Here is a 14,927-nt window from a genome sequence, read left to right as displayed (position 1 = left end):
GGCCAGCAGGAGCTGCTTCCTCCTCCAAGCCCTGGACTCTCATAGGAAGGCAGATCTGGAAGGGACAGGAGCCCCTCCCTGTCCCCCTGCACTTCACAGGTGGCCCCCAGACGTCAGGCCCGCTGGTTGGCCACCAGGTGTGGGCTTGGGGGAGGTGGCCGCACTTCCCTGAGTTCAGATGCCTTGTCTGTACATTGCAGGTGCCGTTCTCCACCTCCCCAGAGAACTGAGGTGATAAAGGAGACTGTCTGTGGCAAAGCAAAGACTACAGGATGTAACTGTAATGAGCACTTGCCTTCCTCAGCCTCCACCACCCCCATCAAATCACCACCACCACCACCATGGTCTCCAACACCATTGTTACCATGGTCTCTATCATCACCATGAGCACCAGGGTCTCCATCATCATTGTTACCATGGTCTCTGTCATCACCGTGGTCTCCATCATCACCATGGTCTCCATCATCTCCATCACCACCATCACATGGTCTCCATCATCACCATGGTCTCCATCATCACCATCACATGGTCTCCATAATCACCATCACATGGTCTCCATCATCACCATCACAGGGTCTCCATCACCCCCATCACTATGGTCTCCAACAACATTGTTATCATGGTCTCCGTCACCACCATGAGCACCATGGTCTCCATCATCATTGTTACCATGGTTTCCATCACCATCATGGTCTCCATCATCACCATCACATGACTTCCATCACCACCATCACATGGTCTCCATCATCGTCATCACCATGGTCTCCATCATCTCCATCACCATGCTCTCTATCATCACCACCACATGGTCTCCATCATCACCACCACACAGTCTCCAACATCATCATCACATGGCCTCCATCATCCCCATCACCATGGTCTCCATCATCACCACCACATGGTCTAAATCATCACCACCACATGGTCTCCATCATCCCCATCACCATGGTCTCCATCATCACCATCACATGGTCTCCATCATCTCCATCACATGGTCTCCATCATCTCTATCACATGGTCCCCATCATCTTCATCACCATGGTCTCCATCACCATGGTCTAAATCATCACCATCACCATGGTCTCCATTATCACCACCACATGGTATCCATCATCACCATCACATGGTCTCCATCATCACCACCACATGGTCTCCATCATCACCATTACATGGTCTCCATCATCTCCATCACCATGGTCTCCATTATCACCACCACATGGTCTCCATCATCACCATCACATGGTCTCCATCATCACCACCACATGGTCTCCATCATCACCATCACATGGTCTCCATCATCTCCACCACCATGGTCTCCATTATCACCACCACATGGTCTCCATCATCACCATCACATGGTCTCCATCATCTCCATCATCATGGTCTCCATCATCTCCACCATCATGGTCTCCATCACCATCATCACTGTCCATGGGTAGAACTCAGGCACCACATTGAGGCAGACTTCCTGAAGGTCATGAGATGCGTAGTCATATTACCACACTGCATCCTCAGCTTCTCACAGAATGAAAATCAACAAGCGACCAAGGTGTTTCCAGGCCAGGACTCACCTGGGCCTGAGCTCACTGGTGGGAGCTTAGGGAGGGGGCCAGGAGCCAGCGTCTCCTGTCGACACGTGAAGATGTTCAAGGACACAGCTTGTGATTAGTGAGCAGACAGACACTAACTAATGGTTAGGGGGAGGAAGTAAGGGTTCTGTCTCAGGGTCAAGGAGACAGCATACAGGAAGTGCACCTGACTTGCACTTCAGAGGCTCCAGAGGTTCCCAGGTTCAGCCCTTGGTACCACCACATGCCAGAGCTGAGCAGTGATCTGGCTCTCTCTCTCTCTCTCTCTCTCTCTCTCTGCCCCACCCTGCCATAGTTTGAGCCCCAGAACCATATGGGGGGACTGGGTACTAGGGCACAGTGGGAAGTCTGGGTACTGCCACTTTCTCCTTCTCCCTCCCTCTCTCTCTCCCTCCCTCTCCCTCTCCTGCTCTCTCTCTCTTTCTCCCTTCCCCTTCCCTCCCCTCCCCTTATCCCTCTCCTTCTCCCTCTACCTTTCCTCCTCTCTCTCCCTCCCTCTTTGTCTTCCTCTCCCTCTCTCTCCCCCTCCCCTCCCCTTCCCTTTCCTTTCTCCCTTTCCCCCTCTCCCCCCTTCTCTCTCCCTCTCCTACTCTCTGAGGAAGCAGCCCAGAAGCAGAGCAATCAGGCATGCCTGAGACTCAACCCACCCAACACACACACACACACACACACACACACACACTCACACAAGAGGAATGTTTTTTATAAGAAGCAGAGACACACAGACATGAAAGTGGCGTGTGGGGCTGAGAGTTGGGTTTCCGTGCCATCTGCCTTTGAGGCCCTGGATGTCAGTGACGTCCCTTCTCAGGTCACCACACCATCTCCTGCAAAGCAGGCGACCCCAGCCTGACCTCTGAGTCTGGACAGAGGGAGGCCCAGCCTCCGCAGCAGCCCTCTGTCCTACTATCTGTCTGCCTGTCTGTCTCAGGGTGCTGGCATCCATATGTATCCCTGTGGATTTCTGGGAAGTGCATGCATGTTGACAGCTGTCACAGATGGGCAGGACAGCCAGCCCCCATGAGGACCCTCAGCTTTGGGGTCAAACAGAGATGGGCCCTGCTCCTCCTCTGTCCCTGGGAGCACCAGCATCCTGACTGGCCCCGGCCCCGCACCCATGCCAAACTTCCTGTGTCAGAGGGTGCCCTCCACACCCCCAGTCGTCCTCTGGGCCCCTGAGCAGGGGCCCCGGCTAACCCCGTTTTTCCTCTTCTCCCCAAGGAGCTGACACTGGCCTCCTGCCCTCAGGGGCTCCCAGTAGCCGCAGCCTGAGCCAGGAGAGCCCCAAGGACAGAGGGACACCCACCCTGCACAGCCCGGCACACCCGCAGTCTGGAGAAGAGCTCCTGGAGCCAGAGACGGGAGGGACAGTCCCCTGGACTCGACCAGATCCCTCTGCCCCCGCCCCTCCGCACCCCGAGCGGGCAGCACCCCCACACACCGTGACCCCCAGGGAGCAGCCAAGACCTCAGTCCACCCCGGCAGACTTCCTTGAAGCCGAGTCCCCAGCACTCTCAGACCCAGGCCTCCCCACCTCTGTGGCCATGGAGAAGGCCCACCCACTGGGCCCCCCAGGCCCCAGGACCCCCAAGGGTGAGGACCCCCAGTCACAGGAGGAGACATTGGCCCCCACCACACCGGCTCCCCTGCAGCTGGCCCCCTTCACCTCACAGCCCCCCGAGGCCCACACGGTCCTCCAGGGGCCTGAGCCCGAGGAGCCCACCAGACCTGAGGGGCTTCCCGAGACTCCCCCAGAGGACACAGCCAGTCCTGGGAGCCTGATAGACAAGATGGAGAATGAGCTGACCGGCTCGGCATCCGAGGAGAGCCAGGAGACCACCACGTCCACCATCGTCACCACCACAGTCATCACCACAGAGCAGGTCCCAGGTAGGTGGCTGGGCCAGGCCAGTGCCCACCCTCCCCTCTCAATCTCTCTCTGTCTCTGTCTAACAATAAAAATAAATAAACGGGCTGGGTGGTGGCGCACCTTGTTGAGTTACAGTGCACAAGGTCCCAGGTTCAAGCCCCCAGTCCCCACCTGCAGGGGGAAAGCTCCAAGATCAACGAAGCAGGGCTGCAGGCGTCTCTGTCTCTCTCCTTCTCTATCTCCCACTCCTCAGTTTTTCTCTATCATATCTATCAACAGTAAAAGGGGGTGGGGAAAGTGGTCTCCTGGAGTGGTGGGTTCATAGTGCAGATGCTGAGCCCCAGTGATAACCCTGGTGGCAAAAAAAAATAATAATTTTTTTTTGTTTGTTTTTTTGATTTTTTTTTTTGCCTCCAGAGCTCGGTTCCTGCACCACCAACCCACTGCTCCTGAAGGCTATTTTTTCCCTTTTGTTGTCCTTGTTGTTTTATCGTTGTTGTTATTGATACCATTGTTGTTGGATAGGACAGAGAGAAATGGAGAGAGGAGGGGAAGACAGAGGGGGAGAAAAAGACAGACACCTGCAGACCTGCTTCACCGCCTGTGAAGCGACTCCCCTACAGGTGGGGAGCTGGGGGCTCGAACCAGGATCCTTATGCCGGTCCTTGTGCTTTGCGCCACATGCGCTTAACCCACTGCGCTACCTCCTGACCCCAACAATATATCTTTTTTATATATATATTTATTTATCTTCCCTTTTGTTGCCCTTGTTGAATATATATTTTTTAATCACGCCTGTGTTAGTCTCCAGCTCTAGAAGGAGGAAAAGAAATAAACTTTTTCCTCTTGTAACAGGAGCCTTTGGTGCCAGGGCCCGGCTGGTGACACGGCTGTCCCCCGGGCACTGGCATTGGCCATAAAGGACATTCTGGGCCCCAGCCTCTGTCCTTCCAGTCATCTCCAGCCCGCAAACAGCTGAGCTCTGGTTCTGAGTAAACACACCTAGGTGTGAGCCCGGCTCGGGGCTGCTGCGTGATGCTGTGTGATGCTGACTGAACCCTCCCTGCGCGGTGGGTGACAGGGATGGGGTGTCTGGGCCGGGCCAGTGTCTGAATGCCCACTTCACGGCCACTGTCTCTGGCCCCGTAGGGTTCTGGGGCTGCAGGGGAAGTGATGATGGTGGTGTGGGGCCTGGGGAGTGTGGTGTCCCCCAAGGCCAGCCGCGCCCCCCCTCCCCAGCTGAGCTGCCCCTGACCTAAGCCGGCTTCCCCAGCTCTCTGCGGTTTGAGCTTCTCTGAGCCGGAGGGCTACATCGACTCCGGCGACTACCCCCCGCTGCCCCACCACGGCTTCCTGGAGTGCACATACAACGTGACCGTCTACACTGGCTACGGCGTGGAACTCCAGGTGACCACCATCACCAGCACCAACCCCCAGGCCAGTGGATCCGCTCCTGCTCCCAGCCTGAGTCTGTCTGCACCCAGACCAGAGGCTCAGGACAGGTTCTCTGAATGCAGAGAAGCTCTCAGGAGGTGCCCGGCTTATCAGGGAGGAGAGAGAGAGAGAGACTGACTCCCAGCGATGCCCACCTGGCTCATTTCACCTGAGCATTTTCCTGTGAACTAAGGATGGGAAACCAGGGCGGCCGGGTGCCCAGACCCGTGGGTGCTGAGTCCCAGCACCCCAGTTGGAGCTGCCTGAACTTTGGACAAGGAGCACGGGTGGGCACCGAGCCTCAGGGTCCCCGACAGAGAGATGGAGAGAAGAATTTCGGCACACAGTTTTAGGACGGAGTAAAGCTGAAAACTCAGGGGGCGTCCCACCAGAATAAGGGGGTAGGAGGACTCAGTACTTGCCTCCAAGTACCCTCGGCTTGGTACCTGCCCTGGCCTGACTGGCTTGACTCAGACCCTCCTCCCCCCACCCCCACTGTCCCCAGGTGAAGAGTGTGAACCTGTCTGAGGGGGAGCTGCTGTCCATCCGGGGGGTGGACGGGCCGATGCTCACGGAGCTGGCCAACCAGACGCTCCTGGTGGAGGGTCAGGTCATCCGCAGCTCCACCAACACCATCTCCGTCTACTTCCGCACCTTCCAGGATGACCTGGGCACCTTCCAGCTGCACTACCAAGGTAGGGTGCCCACCCAGAGTCACCGTGACCTCAGGCCACCGGGCAGAAGCATGGCAGGAAGTCCACATGGGACCCCCCACACCCCATGACAAAGTCACAGCTTCCGTGGTTCCTTTTTTTCCCCTGTATCTCCCTTCTCTCTCTTTCCCTACTCCTTTCACTCCTCCTTTCCCTCCCTCATCCATCACCATCTGTTTTCCTGTCTTCTCTCTCTCTTTTTTATTTTGCCCCCAGGGTTATCTCTGGGGCTCAGGACCAGCACTATGAATCCACTGCTCCTGGAGGCCATAGTTCATCTTTATTGGACAGGACAGAGAGAAATTGAGAGAGAAGAGGGAGATGGAGAGGGAGAGAGAGAAAGAGAGACACCTGCAGACCTGCTTCAGTGCTCATGAAGCGACCCTCTGCAGGTAGGGAGTCGGGGGCTCAAACTGGGATCTTTGAGCCGGTCCTTGTGCTTTGCGCCACATGTGCTTAACTGCCAGGCCCCCACCTATCTCCTTCCCCCCACCCCCGCTCTCCCTAAACATGCACTTGTTCACCTCTGCTCGGTTCCCAGACCTCAGAACACCCCCTAAAGCTAGAAGTCCCCCATGTCCTGACATCTGAGCACGAAGCACAGTTCAAACCAAACATCTGAGGAAGACGGGCCAGGCCCACCTTCTCCCTGGGGTGGGGGATGGTCTTAAAGCAGGGGGGTCACTGATTATTGGGGGGAGGTCCTACTCCATCAGTGTGGGAACTGCCTTCTGTTGTCTTCAGTGAAAAGGGGGCAGGACTGGCTTGGTGAGCTGTGAACAGAACTCACTCTGCCTCCAGCCTTGGGTGCAGTTAGAACAGGGTGCATGTAGTCCTATGGAAACTGAGGGCCCACCACCCCATGCCAGGGGTGCCAGGTGGGTGCCACCCAGCCAGGGGAGCAGGTCCCGCCTCAGCTCCACCCCAGGGAGTCCCTGCCACCAGGAGGGCAGAGGAGGGGTGAGGAGGGGCAGGAAGGACAGCTCCTCTGGGTGGCGGCGGGGAGAATGGTGTCTGGGTCACTGAGTGTCCTCCTCAGGCCCACGCGCTGTCTGAGTCTCTGAGTGACAAAACTGAGACTCAGAACTGGGGTCTCCCTGGGCTCCCCACCTTCCTCCCCTAGGTGAGTTCCACCCAAGCTTTGCTTTTTTAAGTCATGATGTATCTTTCTATGTTTTTTTTTATTTTAATTAGAGAGAGAGAGAGAGACAGAAAGACCAGAGCTCTGCTCAGCTCAGGCTTATGGTGGTGCTAGGGACTGAACCTGAGACCTCAGAGCCTCAGGTATAGAAGTCTTTTACAGGGGGCTGGGAGGTGGCGCAGCGGGTTAAGCGCACGTGGCACAAAGCGCAAGGACCGGCATAAGGATCCCAGTTCGAGCCTCCAGCTCCCCACCTGCAGGGGAGGAGTCACTTCCCAGACAGTGAAGCAGGTCTGCAGGTGTCTGTCTTTCTCTCCCCCTCTCTGTCTTCCCTTCCTCTCTCCATTTCTCTCTGTCCTATCCAACAGCAACAAGGACTATAACAATAATAACAACCACAACAAGGGCAACAAAATGGGGAAAATGGCCTCCAGAACTAGTGGATTCCTAGTGCAGGCACCGAGCCCCAGTGATGACACTAGAAGCAAAAAAAAAAAAAGGCTTTACACAGCATGATGCTGCCTCTATAGTAGAGGTCTTTCTTCCTCCCTTCTTTCCTTCCTTCCTTCCTCCCTTCCTTTCTTTCTTGTTTTTGTTTGTCTGTTTGTTTTGTTTTTCCAGAGCCCTGCTCAGCTCTGACTGATGGTGGTGCAGGGGATTGAACCTGGGAACTGAAAGCCTCAGGCAGGAGGGTCTCCTTGCAGAAGCTCTATGCTATCTCCCTGACTGCTCTCTATCTTTCTCTCTCCTCTGTCTAAAGCTAAGGTGGCCTGGCAGGTGGTGTAGTGGCTAGAGGCTTGGACTTGAAAGAATGGATCTCACTCCCAGGCACCACAGACATCATAATTCTGTTCTGACTCCCTCTCTCTCTCTCTCTCTCTCTCTCTCTCTCTCAATAAATCTTTTTGATATAAAGGGCAGGACAGGGAGTTGGGCAGTAGTGCAGTGGGTTAAGCTGCTGTTTCCTAAAGAGCTGGCAGTGCTCTCCCCGGGTCTTCCTTTGTCAACAGCTGGAGAGAGAGAGAGAGAAAGAGAGGAAGAGACAGAGAGAGATAGAGAGAAGGAGAGAGAGAGAGATAGAAAGAGAGAGAGAGAGAGAGGCAGAGCATCACTCAGAAGCACTTGGAGCTGTGGTCCGGGAGGTGGAGCAGTGGCTAAGGAACTGGACTCTCAACCATGAGGTCCTGAGTTCGATCCCCGTTGGCGCATGTACCATAGTGATGTCTGTCTCTTTCTCTCTCTCTCCTCCTATCTTTCTCATTGATAAATAAATAAAATCTAAAAAAAAAAAAAAAAAAAAAAAAGCACTTAGAGCTGAGGCCTCACTCCTGCCAGCCACACTCTTCACCTGCAGCCCCTCTGGGCCACGGGTGTGAGCTCTGATCACCTGTGTCACCTCTCTGAGCAGGTGGGGATAGGCTGTGGGAGCACGGGGTGGGGGGGGCTCTGTTGTCCACCCCAAGCCCACAGTCTCTGGGAGGTGGGGTGGGGAGCTTGGGGCTAGAAAAGGGGCCCCTCTGGCTGCCTGGGTCCCCCGGGCTCTGGCCATAAGAGCCCCGTGCCAGGCACCTGCAGAGTCCCTGGGAGGTGGGGAAGGGGGTGCGATGAGCCCCCCTCCCCCGGGCCGGGGGTGACCGGGCCTCCCGCTTCCCTCCCAGCATTCGTGCTGAGCTGCAGCTACCCTCGCCGTCCAGACAACGGGGAGGTGGCGGTGCTGGACCTGCGCTCCGGCGGGGTGGCCCACTTCCACTGCCACCTGGGCTACCAGCTGCAGGGCGCCCCGACACTCACCTGCGTCAACGCCTCCAAGCCTCGCTGGAGCAGCCCAGAGCCCATCTGCTCAGGTGCGAGCATCCCCGGACCAGCCTGGGGGGAGGCCGAGGGACTAGGACTGATGGACTGACGAGTCACTGACCGACAGATGGATAGACTGACTGCAGCACTGGGCAATGATGACAGGCCCCGTGCACGCAGTCTCTATGCTGAGCAGCCTCCTGGAGTCCTCTCTTCTCATTCCTTCCGGGGGAGGAGATAGAGGAAGGGAGACACATACAAAGAGAGAGAGGGAGAGAAGGGGAGACGCCACAGTGTGGTTCCACCACCCATGGAGGTTCTACACGCCAGGTGCTGTCACGTGGCACTGGGGCTCCCAGTCAGGGTCCTGTGCACAATAAGGTGTGTGCCATGCTCTTTTTTTTAAGTTTTTTGTTTTAATATTTACTTATTTATTCCCTTTTGTTACCCTTATTGTCTTATTGTTGTTGTTATTGATGTCGTTGTTAGATAGAACAGAGAGAAATGGAGAGAGATGGGGAAGGCAGAGAGGGGGAGAGAAAGACGGACACCTGCAGACCTGCTTCACCGCCTGTGAAGTGACTCCCCTGCAGATTGGGAGCCAGGGGCTCGAACCGGGATCCTTAGGCCAGTCCTTGTGCTTTGCACCACCTGCGCTTAACCCACTGCACTACTGCCCGACTCCCTGTCCTGCCCTTTATATCAAAAAGATTTATTGAGAGACAGAGAGAGAGAGGGGGGGGGGGGAGTCAGAACAGAATTATGATGTCTGTGGTGCCTGGGAGTGAGATCCATTCTTTCAATTCCAAGCCTCTAGCCACTACACCACCTGCCAGGCCACCTTAGCTTTAGACAGAGGAGAGAGAAAGAGAGAGAGCTAGAGAGAGAGAGAGAGAGAGAGAGAGAGAGAGAGAGAGAAATGAAAGCGAAGGGCTGGGTGGTGGTGCATCTGGTTGAATGCACATGTTACAATGCACAAGGACCTGGGTTCAAACCCCCAGTCCCCACCTTCAGGGGGAGACCTTTGCAAGTGGCGAAGCAGGACTGCAGGTGTCTCTCTCTTCCTCCTCCTTCTTCCTCTCTCTCTCTCTCTTTTTCTCTCTCTCTTTTTTTTTCTCTCTCTCTTCCTACCAGAGCACTGATAAGCTCTGGCTATGGAAATGCAGGGGAATTCAACCCGTTTGAAGCCTCAGGCATGAGAGTTTTTTACATAACCATTATGCGATCTACCCCTGCCCCCCAAAACAGAGCAGAATGCTTACGGAAATTCTGAATTTTTTTTTTATTATTGGAAAGAGACAGAGAGAAATGGAGAGGGAGGGGGAAACAGAGAGGGAGAGAGAGAGAGAGAGAGAGAGAGAGAGAGACCCCTGCAGCCCTGCTTCACTGCTCATGAAGCTTTCCCCCTGCAGGTGGAGACCAGAGATTTGGACCCGGGTCCTTGCGCACTGTAATGTGTGTGCTTAACCAGGTGCGCCACTGCCTGACCCTCTCGTCCTCTCTGTCTCACCCTCTTCTCTCAATTTCTCTCTGTCCTAGCCAGTGAAAATGGAAAGGGAAAAGAAGGGCCACCAGGAACCCTGGATTCATCGTGTAAGCACTGAGCCCCAGCGATAACCCTGGAGGCATTTAAAAATTCAAAAGAAAGATATCATCAGAACAGCACCGCCGTTTCAGCTTCTGGGTGGAAGGTGTCTCTGTGGATTTGGTCTGTGTTTCCCTCGTGGCAGGTGGCGCTGAGCTTCCTCTCCTGTAGCTGGTGGCCACCTGTAAATCTTCTCAAGCAAACTCAAGCCCTTTGCCCGTTTGTCTCCGCTGGTCTTTTGTTGATTGACGGTTGAGTTCCAAGAGTCCTTCACACACTCTGCACCCTAGATCTGCGTCAGAGGTGTGACTCGCAAACACTTTCTCTTGTGCTGTTGGTGGATTTCCTTTTGATTTCTGGGTTTTTTAATTTTTTTTATATTTTATTGGTGGTTTAATGATAATTAACAAGATTGTAAGATACCAGGAGGATATTTCCACACAGTTCCCACCACCAGAGCTCCACATCCCCTCCCCTCCATTGGAAGCGCCCCTATTCTTTATCCCTCTGGGAGTACAGACCCAAATTCTCTATGGGGAGCAGAAGGTGGGAGTTCTGGCTTCTGTAATTGCTTCTCCGCTGGACGTGGATGTTGGCAGGTGAATCCACATCCCCAGCCTGTTTCTCTCTTTCCCTAGTTGGGCAGGGCTCTGGGGAGGGGAGGTTCCAGGACACATGGGTGAGGTCATCTGCCCAGGGAATAACTTCTGGATCTTTTATGGCAAAAAAAAAAAAAAGTTAAATTTTAAGGAAGTCTAAATGATCTACTTTTCCCCCTTGGTTGTTTTTGTTTTGGGTGTGACAGTGACCATTTTTTGAGCCACCTCATCTGTGTCTGTTGAATTCCATGTCAGCTTGGTCAGAGTTCTACCTGGTGGGACCATCTCCACCCCCCTCATCTCACAGTTAAGGAAACAGAGGGTCTAGGAGGTGAAGGCACTTGTCCCAAGTTATCAGATAGAAGTTACTGAAGAAAGCCTTCTGCCTCAGGAGAAAGAAATGCAAGTGGGATGTAATCCTGGGTGGCTTCATGGTGGCAGAGGCACATGCAGAGAGACATGATGGAGATCGGACTTGGGGGTGGGCGGTGGTGGGAGGAGGAGCGGGGAAGGCTTTGCCGGGAGCAAGGTTCTCGGACTCAGATTGAAACAGTGAGTAGGTGACCACTAGGCTGAACACAGAAGACAGAAGTTTCATCCACTGGTCACTTAACTCTGTGGCAGTCCTTGGCCACATATGAGAATATTTTGGGGGGACTGAGGGGCCATAGCAAAGGCCTCCTTCCCTCTAGGCCTTCATGGTCCACAGAATCAAAAAAAGAAAAGGGGGGAGGGGCCGGGTGGTGGCGCACCTGGTTGAGCGCACATATTACAGTGCACAAGGGCCTGGGTTCGAGCCTCTGGTCCCCACCTGCAGGGGGAAGGCTTTACGAGTGGTGAAGCAGGTTTGCAGGTGTCTCTCTGTCTCTCTCCCTCTCTATCTCCCCTCCTCCTCCTCTCAATTTCTGGCTGTCTCTATCCAATAAATAAAGAAAGATTAAAAAATTAGAAAAGAAAAAAAAAAAAGAAAAGAAAAGGGGGGACCAGGCAGTAGCAGAGCTGGATAAACACACACACTACAGGGCACAGGACCCAGGTTCAAGCCCCTGGTCCCCACCTGCAGGGGGAAAGCTTCACGAGTGGTGAATCAGGGCTGCAGGTGTCTCTCTGTCTCTCTCCCTATATCCTCTTCCCCTGTCAATTTCTCTCTGTCACTATCCAATAATAAAGATACATAGATAGATAGATAGATAGATAGATAGATAGATACTATAGCTTAAGAAGAGAACTCAAATTTGAAAATAAAAAAGAAAAGCTTATATAACCATTAGACAGGGATAGATACCATAGTGGTGATGCAAAGAGACTCTCATGTCTGAGGCTCTGAAGTCTCAGGTTCAATCCTCCCACACACACACACCACCACCACCACCACCACCATAAACCAGAGCTGAGCAGAGCTCTGGTCGTAAAGAAAGGAAGGAAGGAAGGAAGGAAGGAAGGAAGGAAGGAAGGAAGGAAGGAAGGAAGGAAGGAAGGGAGAGAGAGAAAGGAAGAAAGAAAGAAAGAAAGAAAGAAAGAAAGAAAGAAAGAAAGAGACAGCCCAATGACAAAGGCTGAGGTGTAACAATTGCACTCTCGTTTCCCAAAGCCAGAATTTTCTTCTATCTAACAAGGGGGGGGGAATTAACAGTAGGACAGCTGGTCTCGCCTCCTCTCTTAATGTTGATTTTGATCTGGGTGTGAAATCAAGGCAGAATCAGGCTTTGACTCGTGCAAAGGAAGATGGACAGGGAGCCAGGGCGGGCACATGGGAGAGCCATCACAGAGCCATCAGTCAACTTAATAAGGCAAAGAATGGAGCAGAGGGCCTGCAAACGAGCAGTAACACAGGGAGGACCAGACAGATGGCCGGTGCCCTCCATCTCGGCCACTGTCCTCCACGCCCTCAAGTCCAGAGCCGCTGGACGGAGTTGCTGGCTGCGTTCTGAGCACCCCCTGGGAACCGGGGGCCACGCCAAGCTCTCTCCACGCATCACAGATTGACCTCTCACCGCATAGTCCCGGCAGGAGGGGAGAGTGAGTGACAGACAGCAGGCAGGCAGGTGCGCAGGGAGGGACCCAGAACCGTGGCATGTGGCCACTCAGGTGAGCTGAGAGCCTCCTGGGGCAGAGGGACAAAGGGACAGAGGGACAGAGGGACGGAGGGAGCTGGTGGGTGCTCTGTCGCTCTCTCCTGGTCCTCAGCTCTCCTTTCATTCCAGTTACCATGTTGGGGAGGGGTGGGTGAGGGGCGGTGGGGGGTCAGTTGCTTTTGGAAGTTTCTGGCTGTGTGGTGACTGCACTGTCTCCCTGTTGGTTCCTGTCTGGCTTTCGTTTTATTTCAGAGAGAGAGAGAGACCAAATCAGGTTCAGCTCTGGCTGATGGTGGTGCTGGAGATTGAACCTGGGACCTCAGAGCCTCAAGCATGAAAGCATTTTGCAGAACCACTGTGCTGTCTCCCCAGCCATCTCTCCCATTCCTGACTCTCACCGGGAGCTCCTGGGATCATTCTCTGACTACTCTTGACTCTTGAAATAAAAAGGGGGGAGGTAGGGGGCAGGATCACCGAGCAGATGAATGAATAGCAAGTGTTGCTTAATATTAGAATTGCTATGGCCGGCCAGGGACGCCCCTGGTTAAGCGCTCACATTACAGTGAGCAAAGATCCAAGTTCAAGCCCCCGGTCCCCACCTGCAGGGTGAAAGCTTCAAAAGTGGTGAAATAGGGCTGCAGGTGTCTCTCTGTCTCTCTCCCTCTCTATCTCCTCCTCCTTCTCTCAATTTCTCTCTGTCTCTATCCAGTAGTATATAAATAGATAAATAAGTAAAAACATAATAAAAGAAATGCTTGGATCTCTGTGGAGAGGCTTGGTAATGTTTTGCCAGAAGAAATGGTCCAGGAAGTTACTTCCTGTTTACATCCAAGGTAAACAGATTGTGTTAGCCATGCTTTCCTAGAAACTGGATGAAAAACTAAGACTATCTCCTAATAATAAGACTGCTTCCTCTGCAGCCTGGAAGACGGCACAGCAGACAAAGTGTTGGACTCTCAAGCGTGAGGTCCTGAGTTCAACCCTTGGTATTACATATGCCAGAGTGATGCTCTGATTCTCACTCAGTCTCTCTTTCTCTCTCTCTCTCTCTCTCTCTTTTTTTTTGTTATTGTTGCAATCGTTGTTGGATGGGACAGAGAGAAATGGAGAGGGGAGGGGAAGGCAGAGGGGGAGAGAGAGACAGACACCTGCAGACCTGCTTCACCGCCTGGGAAGCGACTCCCCTGCAGGTGGGGAGCCGGGGGCTCGAACCAGGATTCTTATGCCGGTCTTTGCGCTTCACGCCACATGCGCTTAACCTGCTGTGCTACCGCCCAGCTCCCAGTCTTTCTCTTTCTTCCCTCTCATAAATATAAAGAATTAAATAGTTATTGTCTTTATTTATTTATTTATTGGATAGAGACAGCCAGAAACCAAGAGGGAAGAGGTGATAGAGAAGGAGAGAGACAGAGAGACACCTGCAGCTCTGCTTCACCACTCGTAAAGCTTCTCCCCCTGTAGGTGGGGACCGGGGGCTTGAACTTGGGTCCTTGAGCACGGGAACATGTGCCTTCAACTGGGGGCACTGCCACTCGGCCCCTGAATAAATAGATAATTTTTTTTAAAAAAAAAAAGTGCTTCTGCACGGTCATAGCTCTCAGATATAATATGTAGTTCTGGTAGAAAAAAATATATTTTTTCAAGAAATTCAAATTGTAGGAGATAAGTGGAAAGGAAATTTTATGCCAGGGCTAAATTGGTTCTTGCAAATAGCATGTTGAAAGAAGTCCAGGAGACCTTTTCCTGTCTAGTTTCCACCTAGAGCATTTTCCTATATTCCCCAGTATTCTCTGAGATCCCGAGTCTTAATAGCTCTGTGAATGGATGTACTTATCTCACCAGACATCTGTGAGAGGACATTTGTCCTTTCTTTTCCACTCTGGGAAGCAGCTGATCTCAGAGCATTTCCATTCAGAAACCTTTGCAGAAGGTCTCCAAAGCTCTTCTTCCAAGCCCTTTCCCAGACCCTGACCCAGTGGGTCCAGTGCTTGGATGGGCGTTGCACGATCCCTCAGGGACGGTCACAGAGGTGACCCTGACTGGCTGCCACCGAGGGTCACCCTGGGCCGGCACCTCTCCCAGCCTCCCTTTCACTGCCGCCGTCTTCCTGAGCAATCAGGTGGAAAA

The 14,927-nt window shown here is 53.4% G+C and overlaps 1 protein-coding gene across 1 annotated transcript in view; it reads left to right on the top strand.

The window, feature by feature from the left end:
• The first annotated feature begins 425 nt into the window (after nucleotides 1-425).
• SEZ6L (seizure related 6 homolog like) overlaps nucleotides 426-14,927 on the top strand; it is a 52,428-nt gene continuing 37,926 nt past the window's right edge. Inside the window, exons 1-6 of the mRNA XM_060192660.1 lie at nucleotides 426-1,358; nucleotides 2,811-3,479; nucleotides 4,733-4,866; nucleotides 5,399-5,588; nucleotides 8,406-8,591; nucleotides 10,417-10,429. Coding sequence (XP_060048643.1) covers nucleotides 992-1,358; nucleotides 2,811-3,479; nucleotides 4,733-4,866; nucleotides 5,399-5,588; nucleotides 8,406-8,591; nucleotides 10,417-10,429 — 1,559 coding nt within the window. The 5' untranslated portion in view covers nucleotides 426-991. The remainder of the gene's footprint in view (nucleotides 1,359-2,810; nucleotides 3,480-4,732; nucleotides 4,867-5,398; nucleotides 5,589-8,405; nucleotides 8,592-10,416; nucleotides 10,430-14,927) is intronic.

Source organism: Erinaceus europaeus, chromosome 6, assembly GCF_950295315.1.
Source record: "Erinaceus europaeus chromosome 6, mEriEur2.1, whole genome shotgun sequence".
Classification (NCBI taxonomy): Eukaryota; Metazoa; Chordata; class Mammalia; order Eulipotyphla; family Erinaceidae; genus Erinaceus; species Erinaceus europaeus.
This window is presented reverse-complemented; position numbering and strand designations above follow the sequence as displayed.